General features: G+C 42.0%; 1 protein-coding gene across 4 annotated transcripts in view; it reads right to left on the reverse strand.

Annotated features, from left to right (window-relative positions):
* Positions 1–27,037, reverse strand: part of LOC115168930 (forkhead box protein J3) — a 97,766-nt gene that overhangs the window by 29,102 nt on the left and 41,627 nt on the right. For all 4 annotated transcript variants that reach the window (XM_029724457.1, XM_029724453.1, XM_029724454.1 and 1 more), the window contains 2 exons: positions 8,599–8,673; positions 4,399–4,482 (listed from right to left, as the gene is read on the reverse strand). In XM_029724457.1, coding sequence (XP_029580317.1) covers positions 4,399–4,482; positions 8,599–8,673 — 159 coding nt within the window. The remainder of the gene's footprint in view (positions 1–4,398; positions 4,483–8,598; positions 8,674–27,037) is intronic.

Below are 27,037 nucleotides of genomic sequence, written 5' to 3' on the forward strand. Positions count from 1 at the left end.
ACTTGTTCATTTTTATGAGGACAGTCTTTAACCCAATGTTAAGTGCTTTGACAAATAGCACATTTTGATCTCCTTCCATATCTGTCCAGTGGATTTGTTCCGGGCAATGTCTGGTTGTCTTGAGAACGTGACTTTTTTGGTGCCTTTTCTCTGCTACTCAGTGTAATATGCTGCGTCACTCACTTGCATTCCATCTGTTATTGGCGCGACAGACGTCTTTTCACCCAAAATATTTTTTTGTGCCGACTTCATTGACGCAAAAGTCAGCACAGTACAAGCAGTCAAAGCCAACTGTTTTTCCCTACCATCCAGAGAGGCAGGATCTAGCAACTTGAAAACTAACACTGCATCCAGGAGAACCATCTCGTACTTGCGCATCCTAGTGTACCTCTGTTCAAAATCAATTATGTAGTCCGTCATAGCAACCGAAATGTCTCTAGTAACACTGTCAAAGTTTGAATATGCCTCTCTCTTCTTTAAGACAGAATCCAGTGCTCTGATCAACGTTCCCATACCGTCATCCTTGTTCAAATCCTCAACGGATATTTCCAGCGCTGTATCTCTCACTCTTCCTTCGAGCGATAATACCACCGCAAGCACTTTTTCTTGTCCAGATTAGTAACCCGTGTCCAGATTCCAAGTTCATTTTCCCAACACCTCGTCGAAGCGAGGTGGCACATTGTAGTTATTAGCCATCCTTTGCTACCAATGTTAACTCAAAATGACACAACGACAAGGTTCCAGTTTAACAACGTTGACTCCACCGTATTAGCACAATACACGGAAATATAGGGATACTTAACATGAACTTAACAGTTGGTGCCTCACCCCCAACAACTTTTGACTTGCTGTCGGTTTTAAAACTTTGAATACACCAGAAGAACAGTTAGACTTGTAACCTTATATTAAAACAATGACTAGGACATGTTACTATAGACTTGTCACCTAATATTAAAACGATGGTTAGGACATGCATGTTGTGGATATATACACTACCAGTCTCAACGTCAACAGTGAAGAGGCGACTCCTGGATGCTGGCCTTCTAGGCAGAGTTCCTCTGTCCAGTCTCTCTGTTATTTTGCCCATCTTAATCTTTTCTTTTTATTGGCCAGTCTGACATATAGGCAGAGTTGCAAAGAAAAGGCCAGCATCCCAGAGTCGCCTCTTCACTGTTGACATTGAGACTGGTGTTTTGCGGGTACCATTTAACCTGTTTAGGATAGGGGGCAGTATTTTCACTGCCGGATAAAAAACGTACCCAATTTAATCTGGTTATTACTCCTGCCCAGAAACTAGAATATCCATATAATTGTTTGATTTGGATAGAAAACACCCTAAAGTTTCTAAAACTGTTTGAATGGTGTCTGAGTATAACAGAACTCATATGGCAGGCCAAAACCTGAGAAGATTGCATACAGGAAGTGCCCTCTGACCATTTCTTGGCCTTTTATAGCCTCTTTATGGAAAATAGAGGATCTCTGCTGTAACGTGACATTTTCTAAGGCTCCCATAGGCTATCAGAAGGCACCAGAACATTGAATGATGACTTTGCAGTCCCTGGCTGAAAAACAGTAGCACATTTGGATAGTGGTCGATCTGAGAACAATGACACGGGTGTGCGCATGCACGTGAAGAGTCCATTTTACATTTTCAGTCTTTGAACGAAAACAACGTCTCCCGGTCGGAATATTATCGCTATTTTACGAGAAAAATCGCATAAAAATGTATTTTAAACAGCGTTTGACATGCTTCGAAGTACGGTAATGGAATATTTTTTATTTTTTTTGTCACGATACGCGCCGGCGCGTCACCCTTTCGGATAGTGTCTTGAACGCAAGAACAAAACGCCGCTATTTGGATATAACTATGGATTATTTGGAACAAAAACAACATTGGTGTGGAAGTAGAAGTCCTGGGAGTGCATTCTGACGAAGAACAGCAAAGTTAATCAAATTTTTCTTATAGTAAATCTGAGTTTGGTGAGTGCCAAACTTGGTGGGTGTCAAAATAGCTAGCCTGTGATGGCCGGGCTATCTACTCAGAATATTGCAAAATGTGCTTTCACCGAAAAGCTATTTTAAAATCGGACACCACGATTGCATAAAGGAGTTCTGTATCTATAATTCTTAAAATAATTGTTTTTTGTGAACGTTTATCATGAGTAATTTAGTAAATTCACCGGAAGTGTTCGGTGGGTATGCTAGTTCTGAACGTCACATGCTAATGTAAAAAGCTGTTTTTTTTATATAAATATGAACTTGATTGAACAAAACATGCATGTATTGTATAACATAATGTCCTAGGAGTGTCATCTGATGAAGATCAAAGGTTAGTGCTGCATTTAGCTGTGGTTTTGGTTTTTGTGACATTATATGCTAGCTTGAAAAATGGGTGTGTGATTATTTCTGGCTGGGTACTCTCCTGACATAATCTAATGTTTTGCTTTCGTTGTAAAGCCTTTTTGAAATCGGACAATGTGGTTAGATAAAGGAGAGTCTTGTCTTTAAAATGGTGTAAAATAGTCATATGTTTGAAAAATTGAAGTTTTGGGATTTGAGGAATTTGTAATTCGCGCCACGCCCTGATATTGGAGCGGTGTTCCGCTAGCGGAACATCTAGATGTAAGAGGTTAATGAAGCTGCCAGTTGAGGGCTTGTGAGGCGTCGGTTTCTCAAACTAAACACTAATGTACTTGTCCTCTAGCTCAGTTGTGCATCAGGCCCTCCCACTCCTCTTTCTATTCTGGTTAGAGCCAGTTTGCGCTGTTCTGTGAAGGGAGTAGTACACAGTGTTGTACAAGATCTTCAGTTTCTTGGCAATTTCTCACATGGAATAGCCTTCAGTTCTCAGAACAAGAATAGACTGATGAGTTTCAGAAGAAAGTTCTTTGTTTCTGGCTATTTTGAGCCTGTAATCATACCCACAAATGCTGACGCTCCAGATACTCAACTAGTCTAAAGAAGGCCAGTTTTATTGATTATTTAAATAAGCACAACAGTTTATCTGTGCTAACATAATTGCAAAAGGGTTTTCTAATGATCAATTAGCCTTTTAAAATGATAAACTTGGATTAGCTAACACAACGTGCCATTTGAACACAGGGGTGATGGCTGCTGATAAATGTAAAGATATTCCATTTTTATTTTTTTATATATATATATATATATATATATATATATATATATATATATATATATATATATATATATATATATATATATATATATATATATATATTTTTTTTTTAATGTTTTAAATCAGCCATTTCCAGCTACAATGGTCATTTACAACATTAACAATGTCTACACTGTACTTCTGATCAATTTGATGTTATTTTAATGGACAAAAAAATGTGTTTTTCTTTCAAAATCAAGGATATTTTCTAAGTGACCCCAAACTTTTGAACGGTAGTGTACATGTATTAAATTGGAAACCAGACTAAAGGCTTTGTCTGTGGCCATTAGGTATAGAGAAAACCAATAAGAATACACATACGGAATACACATTTTCTTGACAGTGAAAGAAAGCTATATTTCTGAGTAAAGCAAAGTACTCTTCCTGTGAGACAATTTAACAAGCAAGTCTGCCCAGAAATGCAACCGAAGCATAATAAAAGCATTGAAGGGCTTGCATGTAAAAAAAATGACAGGGCTCTGAATTAATGAATGTTTGTGATAAAAAAAATATTCCAGAAGAAAATACTGTATGTCTAAATGGCAGCCTAGGGCCTTGTGTGGGGTAATTAACTAGAACAGAAGCCTAGAATACTCTCTCCCCCCTTTCCTTTTCTCTCACCCTCATCTGCTAGCTCTCCCTTCCCTTCTCTCTCTCCCTCCCTATACCTGCCCACCCCTCTTCCTCTTTTCGTTGGGCTGCGATGATTGTGCACTTTGCCGCTCCATGCATCCTTTGTTTCCGTGGTGATGGGTAGGGCAGAGGTAGATGTGTAAGGGGAGAATGGGTCTGCTGCTACTCAGTGCTCAGTGAGCTGCAGCACGGTGTTCAGTCAGGCGCTCAGATCACTGAACACCAGTGGTGTAGTGCTAATTCTTTAGGGGCAGGAGAGACGTGATTTTTCATGGTATGACATCACCATCTCAAAGAAGATAGGGGATGACAGTAGGCCGAAATGAGACGGCATCATGAATTGTTTAAAATTAAGCCAATAATGCAATGCTCAATGACATAGTTCAGAGCAGTCTGGCCGTGATGTGATGCTTTATTTTAGCTGACTCCCCCAGTCAATCTGGGTTATTTTGTTGCCCAACCTGCTATCCCGCTACATTTGTGCACGCCGTGGGCGACCATTAATCGGAACAGTGTAAATTGTATGTCGGCCCATGCTGGGAAAGTTTGGCGGTGTCGAAAGCAAGGTTTGACACCAGTCCAGTACTCACCCTTTCTCCAGAGTGTGGCCTCTTCTTTGGCCTGGTGGGAAGTGTGTCCTCTTTACGGTTGGTGTCTATAGCCCAGTAGGAACCCTGGAGACGACAACAAACCAGATATTAACACTAGGGCCATACAAATGCTATTAGTGGTTTAACAGATTCCCTGCTTGACAATCCACCCACTTGATGTTAAATAGTAAGCACTAATAAAAATAATGTTGAAATGAAGTCATCCCACAAATCACTCTACTACATATAGCAAATAATACATCACTGATTTTCTACACCAGCCCAACACAGCAGCATCCCACAGCAACAAGACATAAGTGGAGTAAATCAATTACTTGTCTGCATCCCAAATGGCACTTTATTCCTCATATAGTGCACTACTTTTGACCATCTTCCATAGGCCCAAAAGTAATGCACTATATATATATAGAGCATAGCGTGCCCCTATATCTTTCCCTCTGTTCTCCCTTGTTCTCTCCCAAGGAGGCCCACTGCGTTTGACAGAATGAAGTTCATATAGGAACACAAACATGGATTATCTGCTCTCGTCTCTGCAAATCTCCTCTCTCTTTCTAACTCGCTTTTTTCCCCTCAGTATCACAACCCAGGGAGGTGGGCTACAGAACAAGTTGATAACGTGAGTACATGATGTATCTATCGTTATATCTCGGAGGTTCTCCACAGTGTATAACAGGATAAATGTATGGCTACCCTCATGTTGCACATTGGGTCTCCCCTGCAGTTTTATTGATTGGTTCGACCTGTTGTGCGAGTTAAGGCTCTGGTCAGGTCCACGTAGAGCTAATCAGGCGAGAACCTCCGTGTCAAACTACAGGCCTCGGCTGCGGATTCCAGCTGAATTATTGAGTTGATTTCCTCTTAATTCATTTTTCAACGGTTCACATCCCTATGGCCATGAGAAACACACTGGTGAAAACAAAATTGGTAAAATCTATAAAGAATGGTAGCCTGGAATTCACACTCAAAGCGCAGCACTCGGCAGATCACGGTAATTACGGGTACAGATACAGTACACTTGTAAGATGTCACAGTAAAAAAATAAGAAATATGTTAACTTAAAAATGGGGCTTCACTAATTGTTTGTGTTTATACATTTACTCAGATCAGCAATTTCTTAAACACAGCACAAACAAGGACTATAGAAACCTCTGCTACCAAACACTTTTCCTGGCACAGCAATTTCACTTTACCTTTCCAACCACTTCATAATTCATGGTGAAAAGAAGTGCCGGTTTAAACTAGAGAGAATGACGAGGCAGAAGACATACTCAAGTCACTAATTTATTGCCACAAACACACACAGCATTGAATCATAGAAGTACAAGTGGTAGTAGTTTAAGTACTATTTTTTTGCCCTAACATGTTATTAGAGCAGAGTGCAGCTTATCCCCCCTCTAGCAGGCCTTGCACCTAAAAAGAATAAACAAGTCCTGAATAGGACGATTTTCTACAGCCACCCCAAATTTTTACTTTGTCGGATTTACTGCGTTAGTCAAGTGACATGGTAAAATTCTATCTCTGGAAGCGCTGCGCCGCCCCGTGAGATCGGGGTTACCACAGGCTGGTGTCCATTGCCTGGATAGCTGCCCTGTGAAAGGGAAGCAGGGTGTTTCATTTTCTGTGGGTCATCCATGTCTGGTGGATACGGTCATCCGTCTTCGAGTCAGGATGCTGGTGAGCAGACAATGGAGGTGCTGGCCATCAGATGTCACACAGTCTCCTTAGCATCCACCGAGCATCAGGGTGCACCCGGCCGCGCCGCCCCGCGAACAGTGTCTCTTGTCCTTCAGCCACTTGAGCTTCAGCTCGACAGTCATTGAGGTGAATCTCTCACACTTGCTGAGGTAGCGGCCCCTGCTTTCGCACAGGGAGCAGTAAGCCTTTGACTGTGGGCTGTGCAGGTGGTACTTCCTGTGGAAGAGGCTCTGTTGCCCCATAGAACATGGTGGCACCAGAGCGTTTCTGCTGAAAGGCTGCAGGCTCCTCCTGTTGGGTATGGGCACTGGCTGCTCTGCAGCCACTCTGGCACTCTGCTTCCATCTTCAGCCATTGTGCTAGGTACAGAACGGTGTGGTGAGCTTGTGGTTATGTGGTGTAAATATGGCTTTTGAATTTGGCATTGATCTCTGAGGGGAGCTGAGACACTCAACGTGGGAGCCGCAGAAAAGCTTGGTTACGGCGGGAACACTGGCTGTTGAAGTGAGTATGTGTAGGCCCTTGTGAGCTGCACTGGATAAAGCTGCTGGCCTCAGGTGCTGCCAGTCTCTGCCGGGGCTGCTGCTGGCTCAGGGGCTGTACTGGCTGCGTGAAGGCCACCGCAGCTGCATCCGGCTGGTAAGAGTACACCCCTGGGTCCGGCCCTGAGTAGTACATTGAGGGCTGGTACACTGGTTACTCCCGAGCCGGATATGCCAGGGCAGGGTAACCTGTAGCTGAGTAAGCTGGAGATGAGTAGCCAGTAGCCGGGCCCAGGTAGATTGCCGACAGGGGACAAGCTGGGTAGTCAGATGCCAGGGCAGGGTGGCGGGGAGAAGCTTCCCCTGGAAGGGTAACCGTGTCCAGGTGTGAGTATAGAGGTGTGTGGCATCTGGAGGGGTTGCTCGTACAGGTAGCTAGGCAGAGCTTTCCGTCCTGTATCCTGGGCCCTTGTGAGCTGCAAGCAATTGCCTATTGTCCATGTTGCTCAGCATATCTAGAAGATCTGGACGTTCGACTGAAGCCTGAGACTTGGGCTGAGAGCCTTCTGAGGATTGGGGGCTGAACACCTTCCATCCTCCTCTTCTCACCAGTGTGTGCTTGCCTAACTCTGATCAGGACTACCCTGGTCCAAGATCAGGAGTTGATTTAGTTGACTTTATTTATGCACATGCAGCAGCTACTCTTCCTGGAGTCTACATAAAATGTACAAATACAAGACAAAGTACAGAACAGTTATAGACAAGAACATTAGACATACATAAAAAAAAAAAGAAGAGTTATACATTGGAAAGATAACACGAGAGAACAAAAATATTAGTCATATACTATTCCTACAGTATATACAGGACAGTTAAATCAAATCTTTAGAAAGAGGAGAGGTGCTGAGATAAAATATGATTTTATCCGCTTTTTCTTTATACCTGAGTAACCTCTGGTGGCAGAGCATTCACGATGACGTGGAAAGGGTATACCCAGTTGCACAACTGAATACATTCAACCACAATATATCTTCCGCATTTAACCCAACCCCTCTGAATCAGAGGTGCGGGGGCTGCCTTATTCGATGTCCACGTAGTCGGCGCCTGGAGCCCAGAGAGCAGTTATTGGGGAGTTAACTGCCTTGCTCAAGGGCAGAATGGCAGATTTTTTCCACCATGATGGCTCAGGGACCACTCAACAATGATCACAAATATGTGATCGTACACGTCAAAGGGTTAATGGTGAAGAGTTGATTATCAGGCTCCTTTTCATCAAATACCAAGATATGTCGACCATTAGTGATTCCTCCCTTTCTGGCATGGCCAAAGTGTCTAAATGCGGCAGAATACCAAGCAGCAGTATGCATTGTATAGAAGAGCAGGTCAGAGATTGTATTCTTGTCTCCAATTAGGGTATAATCAGCAATTGTCTCTGGGTTTTCCCTTAGCAGCAAAAACAAACGCTGCTGTTTAGAATGTTCAGCGTTCTTTTCAGCTGGTAAATCAAATGGGCCAAGCTCCCACTACTGTTGACAATATTCTTTTTACAATTTGTTTTCATTAGAGTTGATTGATTATCATTAATGCATGCACTTATTCAAATAATGCACCAACTGTGTACACCGATTTTAAACAATGCACTTTTTAGCTTTTAAATGTGTATTTTAGTGTAATTAACACTGTCCACATCAGTTACAATGTCCCGAATGATTCTACCTCACCTTTATGTGCTTTTGTTTTTTTCTTTCTTACCAAGGCCTGTACTGTCTTTCCTCCAGAAATCCTCCAAAACAATTCCTCTTTCTATTGGTTTATTCTCAGTTTCTCCTCACTCTTCTCGTTGTGCAGGGAGGAGTCTGAGCATGTCGAAATGACGCATCATATGCAACCTCATTTGTGGGCGATTTGATAGAAAACACACTTGAGTGTTTTCTCCTACCAAAACATGTGGTCATTCAAGATGAAATATGTACTCAGACTATAGTGGTCAGGGAATACTTACTTTTCCAGGGTCATCTTTAGAGCGAGGCACTTTGAGAAAACACTTGTTCAGGGACAGATTATGCCGTATTGAGTTCTAGGAGGGATGAGAGAGAAGAGAACAGGGAGGGCTGTTAGACATGTCTTCACAGCAACATTTTATTTTACCTTTATTTAACCAGGTAAGCTAGTTGAGAACAAGTTCTCATTTACAACCGCGACCTGGCCAAGATAAAGCAAAGCAGTGCGACACAAACAGAGTTACACATGGAATAAACAAGCGTACAGTCACATTAGAAAAAAAGAAAGTCTATATACAGTGTGTGCAAATGGCGTGAGGTGGTAAGGCAATAAATAGGCCATAGTAGCGAAGTAATTACAGTTTAGAAAATTAACACTGGAGTGATAGCTGATGATGATGATGTGCAAGTAGAAATAATGGTGTGCAAAAGAGCTGAAAAGTAAATAAAAACAATATGGGGATGAGGTAGGTAGATTGGGTGGGTATTTACAGATGGGCTGTGTACAGCTGCAGCGATCGGTTAGCTGCTCAGATAGCTGATGTTTAAAGTTAGTGAGGGAAATATAAGTCTCCAGCATCAGCGACTTTTGCAATTCGTTCCAGTCATTGGCAGCAGAGAACTGGAAGAAAAGGCGGCCAAAGGAGGTGTTGGCTTTGGGGATGACCAGTGAGATATACCTGCTGGAGCGCGTGCTACGGGTGGGTGTTGTTATCGTTACCAGTGAGCTGAGATAAAGCGGAGCTTTACCTAGCATAGACTTATAGATGACCTGGAGCCAGTGGGTCTGGCGACAAATATGTAGCAAGGGCCAGCCGACTAGAGCATACAGGTCGCAGTGGTGGGTAGTATATGGGGCTTTGGCGACAAAACGGATGGCACTGTGATAGACTGCATCCAGTTTGCTGAGTAGAGTATTGGAAGCAATTTTGTAAATGACATCGCCAAAGTCGAGGATCGGTAGGATAGTCAGTTTTACAACGGTATGTTTGGCGGCGTGAGCGAAATAGGACAGCATATAATTTTTCACTCTATGACTAAAACAAGTAAATACTTCCAGGGCACATTACCTGCCACACACCCTCCCAGGCACCTGTTAGTTAGGCCAACTAAATCCATTTCGCTGTGCTCTATTGCTTTCCAGGTCAAGAAAACTCAAACAGTATTAGATGGTTGATTATGCAATGGGGACAGTGCATTTGTGATACAGAATGTGATTAAGCAGAACTAAACATAAAACATGCCATGGCTAGCATCACTGAATTTAATTGGATTTTGGGAATACATTAGGTACTGCTCTTTCCATGACAGACTGACCTGGTGAAATCCACATCACCTGTTGCTAAATCCACTTCAATCAGTTTAGATTTTTTTACATTTATTTCTCCTTTATTTAACCAGGTAGGCAAGTTGAGAACAAGTTCTCATTTACAATTGCGACCTGGCCAAGATAAAGCAAAGCAGTTCGACACATACAACAACATCCCTTCTGGAGTGAAACAAACATACAGTCAATAATACAGTAGAAAAATAAGTCTATATACAATGTGAGCAAATGAGGTGAGATAAGGGAGGTAAAGGCAAAAAAAAGGCCATGGTGGCAAAGTAAATACAATATAGCAAGTAAAACACTGGAATGGTAGATTTGTAGTGGAAGAAAGTGCAAATTAGAAATAGAAATAATGGGGTGCAAAGGAGCTAAATAAATAAATAAATACAGTAGGGGAAGAGGTAGTTGTTTGGGCTAAATTATAGATGGGCTATGTACAGGTGTAGTGATCTGTGAGCTGCTCTGACAGCTGGTGCTTAAAGCTAGTGAGGGAGATAAATGTTTCCAGTTTCAGAGATTTTTGTAGTTCGTTCCAGTCATTGGCAGCAGAGAACTGGAAGGAGAGACGGCCAAAGGAGGAAGTGGCTTTGGGGGTGACCAGAGAGATATACCTGCTGGAGCGCGTGCTACAGGTGGGTGCTGCTATGGTGACCAGTGAGCTGAGATAAGGGGGGGGACTTTACCTAGCAGGGTCTTGAAGATGACCTGGAGCCAGTGGGTTTGGCGACGAGTATGAAGCGAGGGCCAGCCAACGAGAGCGTACAGGTCGCAGTGGTGGGTAGTATATGGGGCTTTGGTGACAAAACGGATGGCACTGTGATAGACTGCATCCAATTTGTTGAGTAGGGTGTTGGAGGCTATTTTGTAAATGACATCGCTGAAGTCGAGGATTGGTAGGATGGTCAGTTTTACGAGGGTATGTTTGGCAGCATGAGTGAAGGATGCTTTGTTGCGAAATAGGAAGCCAATTCTAGATTTAACTTTGGATTGGAGATGTTTGTTGTGAGTCTGGAAGGAGAGCTTAAAGTCTAACCAGACACCTAGGTAATTGCTGGACGGGCGGACAGGTGCGGGCAGCGATCGGTTGAAGAGCATGCATTTAGTTTTACTTCTATTTAAGAGCAGTTGGAGGCCACGGAAGGAGAGTTGTATGGCATTGAAGCTCGTCTGGAGGGTTGTTAACCTGTTAGGGTATAGTGGGCAGTATTTTCACGGCTGGATAAAAAAATGTACCCGATTTAATCTGGTTACTAATCCTACCCAGTAACGACAATATGCATATACTTATTATATATGGATAGAAAACACCCTAAAGTTTCTAAAACTGTTTGAATGGTGTCTGTGAGTATAACAGAACTCATTTGGCAGGCAAAACCCTGAGACAGATTCTGACAGGAAGTGGATACCTGATGTGTTGAATTGACTTTAAGCCTATACCATTGAAAAACAAAGGGGGTGAGGAATGTTTTGGCACTTCCTATTGCTTCCACAAGATGTCCCCAGCCTTTACAAAGTGTTTTGAGTCTTCTACAGTGAGATCTGACTGAAGAAGAGCCTTGGAACGTGATGGCCCATTAGACACCTGGCGTGCGAGTTGATGGTGGGTACTCTCATTCCAAAACGTTTTAATAGAGAACCCAATGGTCCGCCTTGAATTTTATTCATGTTCTGGTTAAAAAAGGCCCTAATGATTTATGCGATACAACGTTTGACATGTTTGAACGAACGTAAATATATTTTTTCCGTTCTTGAAGTGAAGTGAAGTCCGGCTGGCTTAGATCATGTGCTACAACACGGAGGTTTTTGGACATAAATGATGAGCTTTTTTGAACAAAACTACATTCGTTATGGACCTGGGATTCTTTGGAAGTGACATCTGATGAAGAGAATCAAAGGTAATGGATTATTTACATAGTATTTCCGATTTTAGATCTCTCCAACATGGCGGTTAGTCTGTATCGCAATGCGTATTTTTCTGGCGCAGTGCTCAGATTATTGCAAAGTGTGATTTCCCAGTAAGGTTCATTTTAAATCTGGCAAGTCCATTGCGTTCAAGAGATGTAAATCTATAATTCTTTGAATATTTTACCAATGTTTTCTAATATTAATTAATTATTTTGTTGTCATGACTTGACTGCCGGTATTGGAGGGAAACGATTTCCTGAACATCAACGCCATAGTAAAACGCTGTTTTTAGATATAAATATGAACTTGATAGAACTAAAAATGCATGCATTGTCTAACATAATGTCCTAGGAGTGTCATCTGATGGAGATTGTAAAAGGTTAGTGCATAATTTTAGCTGACTTTATGGTTTTGGTGACGCCTGTCTTTGAATCGACAATGCATTACACACAGCTATTATCAATGTACTCTCCTAACATAACCTAACTTTATGCTTTCCCCGTAAAACCTTTTTGAAATCGGACAACGTGGTTAGATTAAGATGTTTATCTTTCAAAGGCTGTAAGTTAGTTGTATGTTTGAGAAATTAGAATTTTGACATTTATTTGGTTTAAAATTTGCCGCTCTTGAAATGCACCTGCTGTTGATAGGGTGCGTCACGGGTGGCACGCTAACGTCCCACATAGCCCCAAGAAGTTAACTTGTTATGGTTAGGGGGCAGTATTTTCACGTCCGGATAAAAAACATACCCGATTTAATCTGATTATTACTCCTGCCCAGAAACTAGAATATGCATATAATTATTAGCTTTGGATAGAAAACACTCCAAAGTTTCTAAAACTGTTTGAATGGTGTCTGTGAGTATAACAGAACTCATTTGGCAGGCCAAAACCTGAGAAGATTCCAAACAGGAAGCGCCCTCTCTGACCATTTCTTGGCCTTCTTGATCATCTCTATCCAAAACAGGGGATCTCTGCTGTAACGTGACATTTTCTAACGCTCCCATAGGCTCTCAGAAGCCGCCAGAACGTTGAATGATGACTTTGCAGGCCATGGCTGAAAAAGAGTAGCGCATTTGGTAAGTGGTCGATCTGAGAACAATGAGACTGGCGCGCGCGTGCACGAGACGACTCCATGTTTTCATTTTCAGTCTTTGAACGAAAACAACGACTCCCGGTCGGAATATTATCGCTTTTTTACGAGAAAAATCGCATAAAAATTGATTTTAAATAGCGTTTGACATGCTTCGAAGTACGGTAATGGAATATTTTGACATTTTTTGTCACGAAACGCGCCGGGCTATGGATTATTTGGATTAACTATGGATTAAATATTAGTATTTAATATTAACTATGGATTATTTGGAACCAAACTAACATTTGTTATTGAAGTAGAAGTCCTGGGAGTGCATTCTGACGAAGAACAGCAAAGGTAATCCAATTTTTCTTATAGTAAATCTGAGTTTGGTGAGTACCAAACTTGGTGGGTGTCAAAATAGCTAGCCCGTGATGGCGAGCTATCTACTCAGAATATTGCAAAATGTGCTTTCACCGAAAAGCTATTTTAAAATTGGACACCGCGATTGCATAAAGGAGTTCTGTATCTATAATTCTTAAAATAATTTATGTTTTTTGTGAACGTTTATCGTGAGTAATTTAGTAAATTCACCGGAAGTGTTCGGTGGGAATGCTAGTCACATGCTAATGTAAAAAGCTGGTTTTTGATATAAATATGAACTTGATTGAACAAAACATGCATGTATTGTATAACATAATGTCCTAGGAGTGTCACCTGATGAAGATCATCAAAGGTTAGTGCTGCATTTAGCTGTGGTTTTGTTTTTTGTGACATATGCTAGCTTGAAAAATGGGTGTCTGATTATATCTGGCTGGGTACTTTGCTGACATAATCTAATGTTTTGCTTTCGCTGTAAAGCCTTTTTGAAATCGGACAGTGTGGTTAGATAAAGGAGAATCTTGTCTTTAAAATGGTGTAAAATAGTCATATGTTTGAAAAATTGAAGTTTTCGGATTTTCGAGGAATTTGTATTTCGCGCCACGCCTATCATTGGATATTGGAGCAGGTGTAGAAAAATGCTTATTGAAATTCTCAATTATAGTGGATTTATCGGAGGTGACAGTGTTTCCTAGCCCCAGTGCAGTGGGCAGCTGGGAGGAGGTGTTCTTATTCTCTATGGACTTTACAGTGTCCCAGAAGTTTTTTGAGTTTGTGTTGCAGGAAGCATATTTCTGCTTGAAAAAGCTAGCCTTGGCTTTTCTAACTGCCTGTGTATATTGGTTTCTAACTTCCCTGAAAAGTTGCATATCACGGGGGCTGTTCAATGCTAATGCAGAATGCCACATGATGTTTTTGTGTTGGTTAAGGGCAGTCAGGTCTAGAGAGAACCAAGGGCTATATCTGTTCCTGGTTCAACATTTTTTGAATGGGGCATGCTTATTTAAGATGGTGAGGAAGGTATTAAAAAAAAAACAAAAAAAAAACAGGCATCCTCTACTGACGGGATGAGGTCAATATCCTTCCAGGATACCCGGGCCAGGTCGATTAGAAAGGCTTGCTCACTGAAATGTTTCAGGGAGCATTTGACAGTGATGAGTGGAGGTCGTTTGACCGCTGACCCATTACGGATGCAGGCAATGAGGCAGTGATCGCTGAGATCTTGGTTGAAAACAGCAGAGGTGTATTTAGAGGGCAAGTTGGTTAGGATGATATCTATGAGGGTGTCCGTGTTTACGGCTTTGGGGTGGTATCTGGTAGGTTCATTGATAATTTGTGTGAGATTGAGGGCATCAAGCTAAGATTGTTGGATGGCTGGGGTGTTAAGCATGTCCCAGTTTAGGTCACCTAGCAGCACGAGCTCTGAAGATAGATGGGGAGCAATCAGTTCACATATGGTGTCTAGAGCACAGCTGGGGCAGAGGGTGGTCTATAGCAGGCAGCAACGGTGAGAGACTTGTTTTTAAAAGTAGAAGTTCAAATTGTTTGGGTACAGACCTGGATAGTAGGACAGAACTCTGCAGGCTCTCTCTGCAGTAGATTACAACACCGCCCCCTTTGGCCGTTCTATCTTGTCTGAAAATGTTGTAGTTAGGGATGAAGATTTCAGAGTTTTTGGTGGTCTTCCTAAGCCAGGATTCAGACACGGCTAGGACATCCGGGTTGGCAGAGTGTGCTAAAGCATTGAATAAAACAAACTTAGGGAGAAGGCTTCTAATGTTAACATGCATGAAACCAAGGCTATTACGGTTACAGAAGTCATCAAAAGAGAGCACCTGGGAAATAGGAGTTGGAAATAGCTGTTTTTTGATATAAATATGAACTTGATTGAACAAAACATGCATGTATTGTATAACATAATGTCCTAGGTGTGTCATCTGATGAAGATCATCAAAGGTTAGTGCTGCATTTAGCTGTCTTCTGGGTTTTTGTGACATTATATGCTAGCTTGAAAAATGGGTGTCTGATTATTTCTGGCTGGGTACTCTGCTGACAATCTGTTTTGCTTTCGTTGTAAAGCCTTTTTGAAATCGGACAGTGTGGTTAGATTAACGAGAGTCTTGTCTTTAAAAAGCTGTAAAATAGTCATATGTTTGAGATATTGAAGTAATAGCATTTCAAAGGTTTTGAAAATCGCGCCACAGGATTCAACTGGCTGTTACGTAGGTGGGACGATTTGGTGCCACCTAGCCCAGAGAGGTTAAAGGATTTTTAAGCCTTGAGACATGGAGTGTGTATGTGTGCCATTCATAGGTTAAAAATGGGCAAGACAATGATTTAAGTGCCTTTGAATGGGCTATGATACTGGTTGCTAGGCACACTGGTTTGAGTGTGTCAAGAACTGAATCACTGCTGGGTTTTTCAAGCTCAACAGTATCCCATGTGCATCAATAATGGTCCACTACCCAAAGGACATTCAGCCAACTTGAGACAACTTTGGGAAGCATTGGAGTCAACAACTGGAGTCAACATGGGTAACGCTTGACACCTTCTAGTGCCCATGCCCCAATGAATTGAGACTGTTCTGGTGGCAAAAGGGGGCGCAACTCAATGCTAGGACGGTGTTCCTAATGGTTTGTACACTCAGTTTGTATCAAACAAGATGTGAATTATCCAAAGGATAAGTGTTTCTCAATGGTAAAACATTCTCACTTATGGTAGTGGAAACCTATGGAGCTAGCAGCCTCTCCCATCCTGTTGGTGTGTAGCTCCTGTACCTACATTATAACACAGTAAAGCTCCAGTGCAGCTGGCCTGACATGAACGGTCTTCTCCCTCAGGGCTCCTAATAATACCACTGGGGAGAGAAGACGATGGAGTACTGCGCTCTATTTCCCCTTTCTTCTTCTTAATATCCCTTCCGCTCTATCAGCAGTTGGGTCTGCATTCACTCCTCACCATCTCAATCCTCTCTCCACCTCTTATGTGAGCTGAATGCCTATGGTGCGAATAGAGGAAAAGGAGTCTGAGTAGGGCCGAGTTTGAGAAAGAGTGAAGTAAGTATGTGTCCTTCACTTGAGAATGCAGCATGCTAAGACAGAGTGACTACCTGAAATACAAATTCATTTATGTCCATGGCATCCTATGCTGGACAGTTTTCCAAAGAGATTAAACCATGATCCAAAACACACACACACACACACACACACACACACACACACACACATATCCCTGTATTAAAAACCACCAGGCCTCTCACACACAATCAGGCCACCAGGCCTCTCTCTTGACAATCTGGACCCTTTCTTTCTAAAATTATCTGCCGAAATTATTGCAACCCCTATTACTAGCCTGTTCAACCTCTCTTTCGTGTCGTCTGAGATTCCCATAGATTGGAAAGCAGCTGCTGTCATCCCCCTCTTCAAAGGAGGTGACACTCTTGACCCAAATTGCTACAGACCTATATCCATCCTACCCTGCCTTTCTAAGGTCTTCGAAAGCCAAGTCAACAAACAGATTACCGACTATTTTGAATCCCACCGCACCCTCTCCGCTATGCAATCTGGTTTCAGAGCTGGTCATGGGTGCACCTCAGCCACGCTCAAGGTCCTAAACGACATCGTAACCGCCATCGATAAGAAACATTACTGTGCTGCCGTATTCATTGACCTGGCCAAAGCTTTTGACTCTGTTAATCACCACATCCTCATCGGCAGACTTAGTAGCCTTGGTTTCTCAAACGATTGCGTCGCCTGGTTCACCAACTACTTCTCTGACAGAGTTCAGTGTGTCAAATCGGAGGGCCTACTGTCTGGACCTCTGGCAGTCTCTATGGGGGTACCACAGGGTTCAATTCTTGGGCCGACTCTTTTCTCTGTATACATAAATGATGTCGCTCTTGCTGCTGGTGAATCTCTGATCCACCTCTACGCAGACGACACCATTCTGTATACTTCTGGCCCTTCTTTGGACACTGTGTTAACAACCCTCCAGACGAGCTTCAATGCCATTCAACTCTCCTTCCGTGGTCTCCAACTGCTCCTAAACACAAGTAAAACTAAATGCATGCTCTTCAACTGATCGCTGCCTGCACCTGCCCGTCCATCCAGCATAACTTCTCTGGACGGTTCTAACTTAGAATTTGTGGACAACTACAAATACCTAGGTGTCTGGTTAGACTGTAAACTCTCCTTCCAGACTCACATCAATCATCTCCAATCCAAAGTGAAATCTAGAATTGGCTTCCTATTTCGCAACAAAGCATCCTTCACTCATGCTGCCAAACATACCCTCGTAAAACTGACCATCCTACCAATCCTCGACTTCGGCGATGTCATTTACAAAATAGCCTCCAATACCCTACTCAACAAGCTGGATGCAGTCTATCACAGTGCCATCCGTTTTGTCACCAAAGCACCATATACAACCCACCACTGCGACCTGTATGCTCTCGTTGGCTGGCCTTCACTTCATAATCGTCGCCAAACACATTGGCTCCAGGTCATCTACAAGACCCTGCTAGGTAAAGTCCCCCCTTATCTCCGCTCACTGGTCACCATAGCAGCACCCACCTGTAGCACGCGCTCCAGCAGGTATATCTCTCTGGTCACCCCTAAAGCCAACTCCTCCTTTGGTCGTCTCTCCTTCCAGTTCTCAGCTGCCAATGACTGGAACGAACTACAAAAATCTCTAAAACTGGAAACACTTATCTCCCTCACTAGCTTTAAGCACCAGCTGTCAGAGCAGCTCACAGATCTCTGCACCTGTACATAGCCCATCTTTAATTGAGCCCAAACTACTACCTTTTCCCCTACTGTATTTATTTATTTTATTTATTTTGCTCCTTTGCACCATATTATTTATATTTTAACTTTCAACTTTCTTCAAACTACAAATCTACCTTTCCAGTGTTTTTCTTGCCATACTTTATTTACTCTGCCACCATGGCATTTTTTTTGCCTTTACCTCCATTATCTCACATCATTTGCTCACATTGTATATAGTCTTATTTTTTTTCTACTGCATCATTGATTGTATGTCGTTTTACTCCATGTGTAACTCTGTGTTTTAGTATGTTGTCGAACTACTTTGCTTTATCTTGGCCAGGTCGCAATTGTAAATGAGAACTTGTTCTCAACTTGCCTACCTGGTTAAATAAAGGTGAAATAAAAAAATAATAAAAAAAACACACACGACGACAGCTTTGTCTACTACTCCGAGGTGTGACATCATTGGTCCCCCAAAAGACAGATATAGACAGCTGAAGACTGAGCACATCTCTCCACAATGAGGCCTCTTCACCAGTTACTTTACTGTTACCACCGTTAAACCGTTACCACAACGAGAGACAGTGCCGCTCTCACTGAATGGGCTGATTTTGTCATAACCCGACACGATGGCATTGACAATAATGCACTGAGTGGCTACGATGGGAATAGAGATAATGTTATTCGCTGACGCATCCGCCCATTTGTGACGGAGTTGAGTGAATAAGTAGCTTATTGGGCACACCTGGGGCTTTGCTACTGCCCAGCTTCTAAATTAATCTTGGTGAAAGGCGGCATAAGGTAGAAAAGCAGATTGTCGAATTTACATCATAGTCTACTTCCTTGTTCTCCGGATACATTTGGGGATGTAGGGACTCGAGATTATAATAATCATTGTGACTATTATTAGTTAGAACTCTGCTTTAGTAATATCTATGACGAGTAAAGGGTTGCAGGCTGTTACGTAAGGCTTATGCTGAAGCATGACAAGAGCCAGTTTGAAAAATGTGGGGTTTTCGGATGCACAGAAAGAGAGAGGCTGGAGCTTTTCTGCAGATGGCTAGAGGATATAGGCCAGAAGGTGATATAAGCATGCTGAAGCTATTAGCTAAGAGTGCAATGTGTGACAGTGCTTTTGGTGATTGACAGTAATAGGGCCCTATAAAATCTGTATATTTTCTTTTCCCAAATTCCAAGTCCCCTGTTTTTTCAGGTTTTCACTCAAAATAACACTTTTTAAAATAGAAAATCAACTAAATTCGATGTTGAAGTCCACAGCAATTGGATTGATGCAAATAATCATGATACTGTATCATTCTGCCAGGTATGTATAGACTACTTTGTAGTTAACATTTCATTGACAAGGTTTAAGGGGAAGCCTTTCCATCTATTAGACGATTTTTTATTAGCATCATCGCTAAGGGCTACACAAAGTGGTAGCTGCGTGCACTACACATACACAGACGGGGAATTCTCATTGCCTCATCAGAAAGTTGCAAGAAATACAAATCACTGATGCATTGTGATCAACTGGGCAAATTAATACATTTACCGTAATTTCCGGACTATAAGCCGCTACTTTTTTCCCACGCTTTGAATCTTGCGGCTTAAACAATGACGCGGCTAATATGTGGATTTTTCCCGCTTTCAAATAAATAAAAAATAAAACATTCTGTGACGTGCTCAGTTTTTTGGCGGCATGAAGCTTTCATTAGACCAATGAAATTGCCGAACGGGTTAAGGTCAAACACATTTTTTGTTTACTGTTTAGATTAAATCGAGCGCGCTCAAACTTCCCATTCTGATTACGGTAGTCATTTTGTCACCCTCATCATGGCAAAGACACGGAGAACTGCATCTGATGCATCTTTCAAGTTGAAGGCGATTGATCTGGCTGTTGGAAAAGGAAATAGAGCTGCTGCACGGGAGCTTGGTCTGGAGCAATGACTTTCTTGGTAGCCTACTGTTTACTGCTAATTTTACATTTTTTGTTACAAGCCGTTTTTCGTTAAAGCCTACCGGTATTTATTTTTGTTACAAGCCGTGTTTCGTTAAAGCCTATTTATTTTTGTTACAAGCCGTGTTTCGTTAAAGCCGTGTTTCGTTAAAGCCTGTGTAAAGTTCATTTGTTTCAATGTACCGGTAGGCACCTGCGGCTTATAGACATGTGCGGCTTATTTATGTTCAAAATATATATCTTTTTTTTTTTTATTCAGTGGGTGCGGCTTACATTCAGGTGCGCTCAATAGTCCGGAAATTACAGTAGTTGATTCCCTACTAAGTTCAATACATTTTTGAATATTGTCGAATTCCGTTTTGTCTGGATTCTCTGATTCCGTCCGCCTTCTGTATATCGCAGATTTTATAGGGCCCTAACACTAGTCAAAGTGAATCGGAGCGCTGGAGATTTATAGGTCTAAGAGGGTGATGTGTGGGCTATGGTGAAGATACAGGGTCTACACTGAGTGTACAAAATAATAGGAACACCTGCTCTTTCCATGACATAGATTGACCTGGTTAATCAAGGTGTTGGATTCTAACTTTAAATATATACTTATTCATGTTCCTATACTAGAACTACTTTACATGTATAATGTAATTGTTAAATTACATGATCTTATGGAGAGGACAAAAGGGCAACAGTCTGGTTTCAGTCGCTGGTAAGGTTGGATAGCCGTGGATTAGGGAGGAGTGAGCAATGTGGGCCAAGGTCAGGTCAGATGAAGTGACAAGGAACAGTTCTATTACACACACACACCACGTAAGTTCCTGCCTAGCAACAGAGAAGTATTGGCTGCCTATATGTGCAAGGAGGAGACTAATAAGAGGGTATAAATACTTGTGCTGGTGGAACCATATCTTTGTCTTTTCAGCTGTTTGACCCAGTGGGTGAATAAACCTGCTTTGAGCTTTGACTAGTTGTCAGTTTTTCACTCTGTCTGAACCAAACAGTTGGCATTGTCAGCAGGATTTTCCACGATTAACAGTCAAACCGGAGAGTCCGAATCAGTGGAGCAGGAGCGGGCACAAAAAAAAACAAGGTAGGCACAGTTCCTACACTCATTCTGACATCTTGGGGAGTCATAGGATAAATACAAATTATAGGATACAAATCTAAAAGCCTGAGTTTATTCAGAAGTCCCATTGTGTAACATCCGGTCGTGGATAAAGGGTGGTCCCTGTGGAGGGCAAGAAGTCCCGGACAGGGTGGTCCCTGTGGAGGGCAAGAAGTCCCGGACAGGGTGGTCCCTGTGGAGGGCAAGAAGTCCCGGACAGGGTGGTCCCTGTGGGTTGTAGAGAAGTAGTCCATGGAGAAAGTCAACAGGAGGGAACGTGGATGGTGATAAAAGGTTTCCTATAAGTTCTGGAGGAGAGCCACATTCATGGTTAGAAAAGCAAAACGATAACAATAAGGAGTGAGGTTGGTTTATGCAGATTGTGGAAATAGAGACAACTGTGAATAATTTTGGTTGTGTGTGTTGACAACAGTGATATTTGAGGCGTAACACTGGTATAAGACATTAGGTCACCCGTATTCACCAGTAGGAAATTAGCAGACGCTTCAGTATTGGTTCAAATACAAGGTATCAGGTGCCGTGACTAATTAATACCATAACTACTCTCCGGGGAAGTGGGTATTACTATCTTCGAAAATAGTTAGTAGAGGGTGTGTATTAGAGCTGTGAATGAGGAAATCCAAACACCGTCGAGGGAGGGGCAGGAATAGCCACCATTGAAATGGCATCCGTGGTTTCTGACGCTCCCAAAAAGGGGGAATATAAGAGGAAAACTATAGTAAAGCCATGGATGCACTAAAATAAGTGCAATCAAACTAGCAATTAGGCTCAAGTAATGGTTAAATTGAGCAAAGTGGATCAAATTGGTCAGCACTTTCATGCTGACGAAAAATTCCAATCTAATAATGAATTCAGAGATGCTATTGTGAGTTGGCACAATGACAAAGGAAAAATCAAAAGCGCAATAGACCAGCGTTTTGATTGCAGGTTTGAAACCTGTTATCAAAACGTCTATTGCGGGGGTAATGGATCAACATTGTCACTGGGATGAAATAGTACAGCCGGCCTTAAGAGTGGAATCTAATTCTGCTCACTTAGCAACCGTGCGTGTGGTTAATACAGCCACAGCGAAAGTCACTAACAGTGGTTTCAATGACCAAGGTAAGAAAGAAACAAGGATGAAAGGGCAGTGAATCAGTCCCAAGGTGCCAGGTGTCAGAGCCCTGTTTTAGGTGTGGGACCGTTGGTCATTGGAAAAGTGAGTGTAGGGCAGCAGAGGAGCCTACTGCACCCGCTCCCTCTGGAGGGAATGCTGTGATTCAGGCATTCGCCGCATTAGCAGAAGAAAAGCAGCAGACACTCGAGAGCAGCGGTGCAAGGGAGCTCGAAATAGGCAAAATTTACGACAGGAAAAAGTATTACATTCAGCAAGGTAACGGGCAGAATCGAAAGCAATACAACTATTATCCATGTTTATACGAAATGACAGGGGAATGGATTCTAAAAAGGTAACAAGTTAAAACACTCCTTGCAAACTCAGAAAACTGTATTTATTTATTATCCCGTGAGACACTTTATTCTGTCTTATTCTGAAATAGCTTTATGGAACTGACGAAAGGGTCATGAGAAATTAGAGGAGTTAATATTGTGAGTAATTGTTTGTAGAGTTTTGAAAAAGCAATTCTGTCAAGCGACAGTATTCGGGGTTACCAAACCTAGAATTACTTTTTTTAAATGTGCGGTGGTTACGCAAAATCATGGGGAAGAGAGAGACATATACGTCATATACGGGAGTAAATTGTTAGGCTCGGTGGTGAGAGGAATGTCGCCATGTCTAAGGGTAGTACAAGCTACATAAACGTTGGGATGGATTAAAACAAACGATTAATGAATGGAGGGAGGACTGTGGACTCCTGGTGAACAGAATTGCTTATGTTTTGTTTGGAATTAAAACCTGTGTGTGGCTGATTAAGATTTAGCATATTGAATAACAATGAAATTTACATTCTCTTTCCAGGAGAGTATGGGGTGTCCCCATTTCTCTTGTTGAAATGCTTCCAGAGGCTGTTGTCTTTGGAGAGCAGTTAGTGAAATTCTGCAGTGTTATAAAGTATAAAAGTACCCGGATCCAGCCGTAAAGGGAGCTTTATTTTAACCACACACACCAGCACACACAACCCAAAAGTTATAAAATGTAAATATTTGTTAAGTGGTGTTAACCTTTTCATACGTGAGTTCCAAATATCACTAACGGTTACTCCAGCATGAGTTGTTTTATGCACGTGATGTCAGAATGCACTCACTGTTCCAAAATGTGATTGTTACGCAACAGGACAGTTAACGCGCGCTGCCTGCTAATTATCTATAGGCTGTTTCAACTTGCCAATTTCTAACAAGTTGTATTTTAACAGTTTGAATTGAGGGGTGTTCCGCCTCCTCATTAATTCACATAGAAATAACCCATTTCAGAGTTGGACAATTTTATGTTTGAGGCTTTACTGAGCAGGACAAACTTCCCTCTTCGAGGAAAGCCCTTCCCCATTTTTTCCGCACATCAAGTATGCAGACATTTGCACAGTCTTGCGCGAACTGGCAAATTTTCTGGCTGGTGCTCGCTTTGCCTCCATTGTTGTTTTCCTTACAAATAACAACTTTGGACATGTGTGCGTTCCTTATTTTCTGTATACTGCGTTGTCATTTCTAATGTAGCGTTAATAAGTATGTATGTATGCATGCCTGCATGGAGCATAATGTATTTACAGTATAATTCACAGTTTCAAGTACTGGTGACAAATAATGCATTCCGATTATTGCACAAATTGTAATGGACACCTATGTGTGTAAAATACTTTTTTGAAGGTGGTACTGATTGTAATGAGCTAATGCTAACCTATGTGTGGTGCCATGTTTGTTGACATTATACAATGCATTATGGGTGTCACGTAAACATCTGTCAGACAAAATATGTTATAATGGAGGTGGAATGGTTCACTGATCATTCGGGTAAACTTCTGGAAGTGAATGATCGTAGACTAACCCCCCCAACATGCATTCTGCAAACAGACCAAACTCATCTGGTCTCCTCTTATCTTTGGTTGACGTGAAAAACAAACATGGCGGTGCGTACAAACTACCCATCATCGGATTACTTTCAATTTCTAGAAAGTGTTTTACTCAATTATTTCCATCAATGTTGAGCTCACCCGTGATGAATTATAAATATTAATTACTATTCGCCAATTCATATTGTGGTTTCTGTCAGCCGAGAGTTTTCTAAATATGTGTTACATCAATATTTCCTCAGTTAGCGCTAAGACAAAAATAGCTTACATTTTCCGGTTTGGATGACTGGGTATGCTGTTGCTACTTCTGTGAATGTCTGAACATGGCATCCAAAAATAAACTGGTCACATTCAGGGCATAACTTTGTAAGGACAGTGTTTGTGCAAAATGTTTGTGTGGCTAGCTCAAATGCTGATCGAAACTGGACGTTCCAAATAAGTGTTCTAATCAAACCAGTTTGTTTGAGCGTAAGCTGCAGGGACCACTGTAGAATGATCACACCCGTTTGTTGGTACATGTGAAAAGGTTAATACCGTGTCTGATTTAATTGTGTGGGGTCTTTTAATCTGGTTTTAGTAGGGTCTTCACAGGTTAGAAAGGATGCACCTTAAAGGGCACACACATTACATTTTCTGAAGTATCTATTGTTCGAATGTTGGTTGCACCCATGTAAATTCTCCTGATAAGAAAGGTACAGTACTGAATAGCACAATGTAAACCAGGTATGCAGAATGATGGAAATGTTTGAAATGTTTTTAAATAAGTAGTCTGAAGTACAGGGAAAGAAAGGGGAAAGAAAATACTTTGTGTTAAATAACCTTTGTCCTGACTTTCTGGTGAGGCCTGATTACCCTCACTAGAAAGGATAGAGACATTGGGTGAGATTTAAGTATAATGTGAATAAGTGTATCGCTGTTGTTTTGAAGTTTTGTTTTTGTCTCAATACAAATCTCACTAGATTAGGTCTGCTGTATGGATGGGATTTCTCCCTAATTGTTAGCCCTCTAACACCCTGACCATGTAACTCTATGGTGAGGTCGCCAATATGATAAGGGAGTATAAGCCAATTTGAAAAATGGTTTCAACAGTGTGTTGGTACACTGACATTTGTCTTCGGAATTTTGTATTGAGAAAATTGGGAATGTGTCGTACAGTGAATAGTTGTTCGGACTTTCTGAATTTGAAATGCCTTAAACTGTTGTTTTGGTCTGTCCTCTCTCGAAGTTAAGGCGATAGTGACTCCAAATGGTATCTAGATAATAATTAGAGAGGACAGTGTGAGCTTCACACCCTCTAACCGGCTGAAGTAATGGCGACAAAGGTGTTCACTACAGCCTTGTCTTTCACCACTCCTACCCGAGACCAAGCCAGCAACCTATGTACAAGTGTCAGGAGTGCGGCATGGGTCCTGAGAGTGTGCTTGTGAAGTGAGCATGGAGAGAAATAAGGCCCAAACTCTTATCAGGCTGCTGATGCACTGGTGGGAAAATAGACAAGACAAAATGGAGGTGGAGGCTCAGATGAGAAATTCAGATTATTCTCCAGATTTTGAAATTCGGGATATCAAAAGGCATGAGTAACATATGTGCTATTTGGAGATGAACTGCAACGCTATCTGAGGAAGAAAATGAAGAGATGGCAGAAGAATGACTCCCGGGAAGGAGGGGGGTGGCCAACTGTGCCCGTAAATTGATTTATGGTTGCCCTAAACTGTTTATTTGGGGTATCAGGTTGATTGTGTAGGTCTGTCTGCACACTGGGAAATGTGTTGTAATTTAGATAAAAATGCATTGAGATACCGATCTGTCATTAACATGCCACTCACAACAGTGTAAGACAGGGATAAACGGTGGTTGTGATGAGAAACGTTAATGCTGGTAATGTAAGTATTACAAACTGTCTATATATTGTCCCCTTTTGTAAATTTACATTCTAACAGTGTCGGTGTGTGCTAAGTTGAGGGTCTTAAATCCGAGTGATAGACTCAACGTGAAGCACTAAGGACTGGCCTAAATTTGAGTTGGATAATTTATCAATTGTTATAATTATGATTCAGGAAAGGAGAGGAGAGAGAGAGAGGGCTGTGAGGAGAACACAAAGTGAGGGGAGGGTGCACTGCTCGAATCTACTGAGTCTAGGGAGAGTTTCTTCTCAGGAAACCTAATCTTTTAGTGTCCTCAAGCGGAAGGTGATCAGAGAACCCAGCAACTCCAGTCCTCGGGGGCCTGATTGGTGTCACTTTCTCCATCCCTAGCAAACACAGCTGATTAATCAAATTGCATTATAAACTGAAGATCATGATTAGGTGATTATTGGAGTCAGGTGTGTTAGCTGGAGCAAAACTGTGGCACCAATCAGGGTCCGAGGACTGGAATTGCCCACCCCTGCGATAGATGGTAGTTTGGGCTAACCATGATGGAGATCTTGATAGTTGGGCTTTTGTTTTACCATGTCATCAGAATTATGTTAACCTGTTAGGGCTAGGGGGCAGTATTTACACGGCCAGATAAAAAACGTAACCGATTTAATCTGGTTATTACTACTGCCCAGAAACTAGAATATGCATATAATTATTGGCTTTGGATAGAAAACATCCTAACGTTTCTAAAACTGTTTGAATGGTGTCTGTGAGTATAACAGAACTCATATGGCAGGCAAAAACCTGAGAAGATTCTGGACAGGAAGTACCCTCTCTGACCATTCCTTGGGCTTCTTGGCTCTGTTTATTGAAAACTTAGGATCTTTGCTGTAACGTGACACTTCCTACGGCTCCCATAGGCTCTCAGAACCCGGGAAAAAGCTGAATGATGTGATTCCAGGTCCTGATGAAAAACATTAGCGCCTTTGGTAAGTGGTCTATCAGAGGACCATCAGACTGAGGCGCGTGCACGGGGCGACACCATGT

The sequence above is a fragment of the Salmo trutta genome, chromosome 30 (genome assembly GCF_901001165.1).
Source record: "Salmo trutta chromosome 30, fSalTru1.1, whole genome shotgun sequence".
Classification (NCBI taxonomy): domain Eukaryota; kingdom Metazoa; phylum Chordata; class Actinopteri; order Salmoniformes; family Salmonidae; genus Salmo; species Salmo trutta.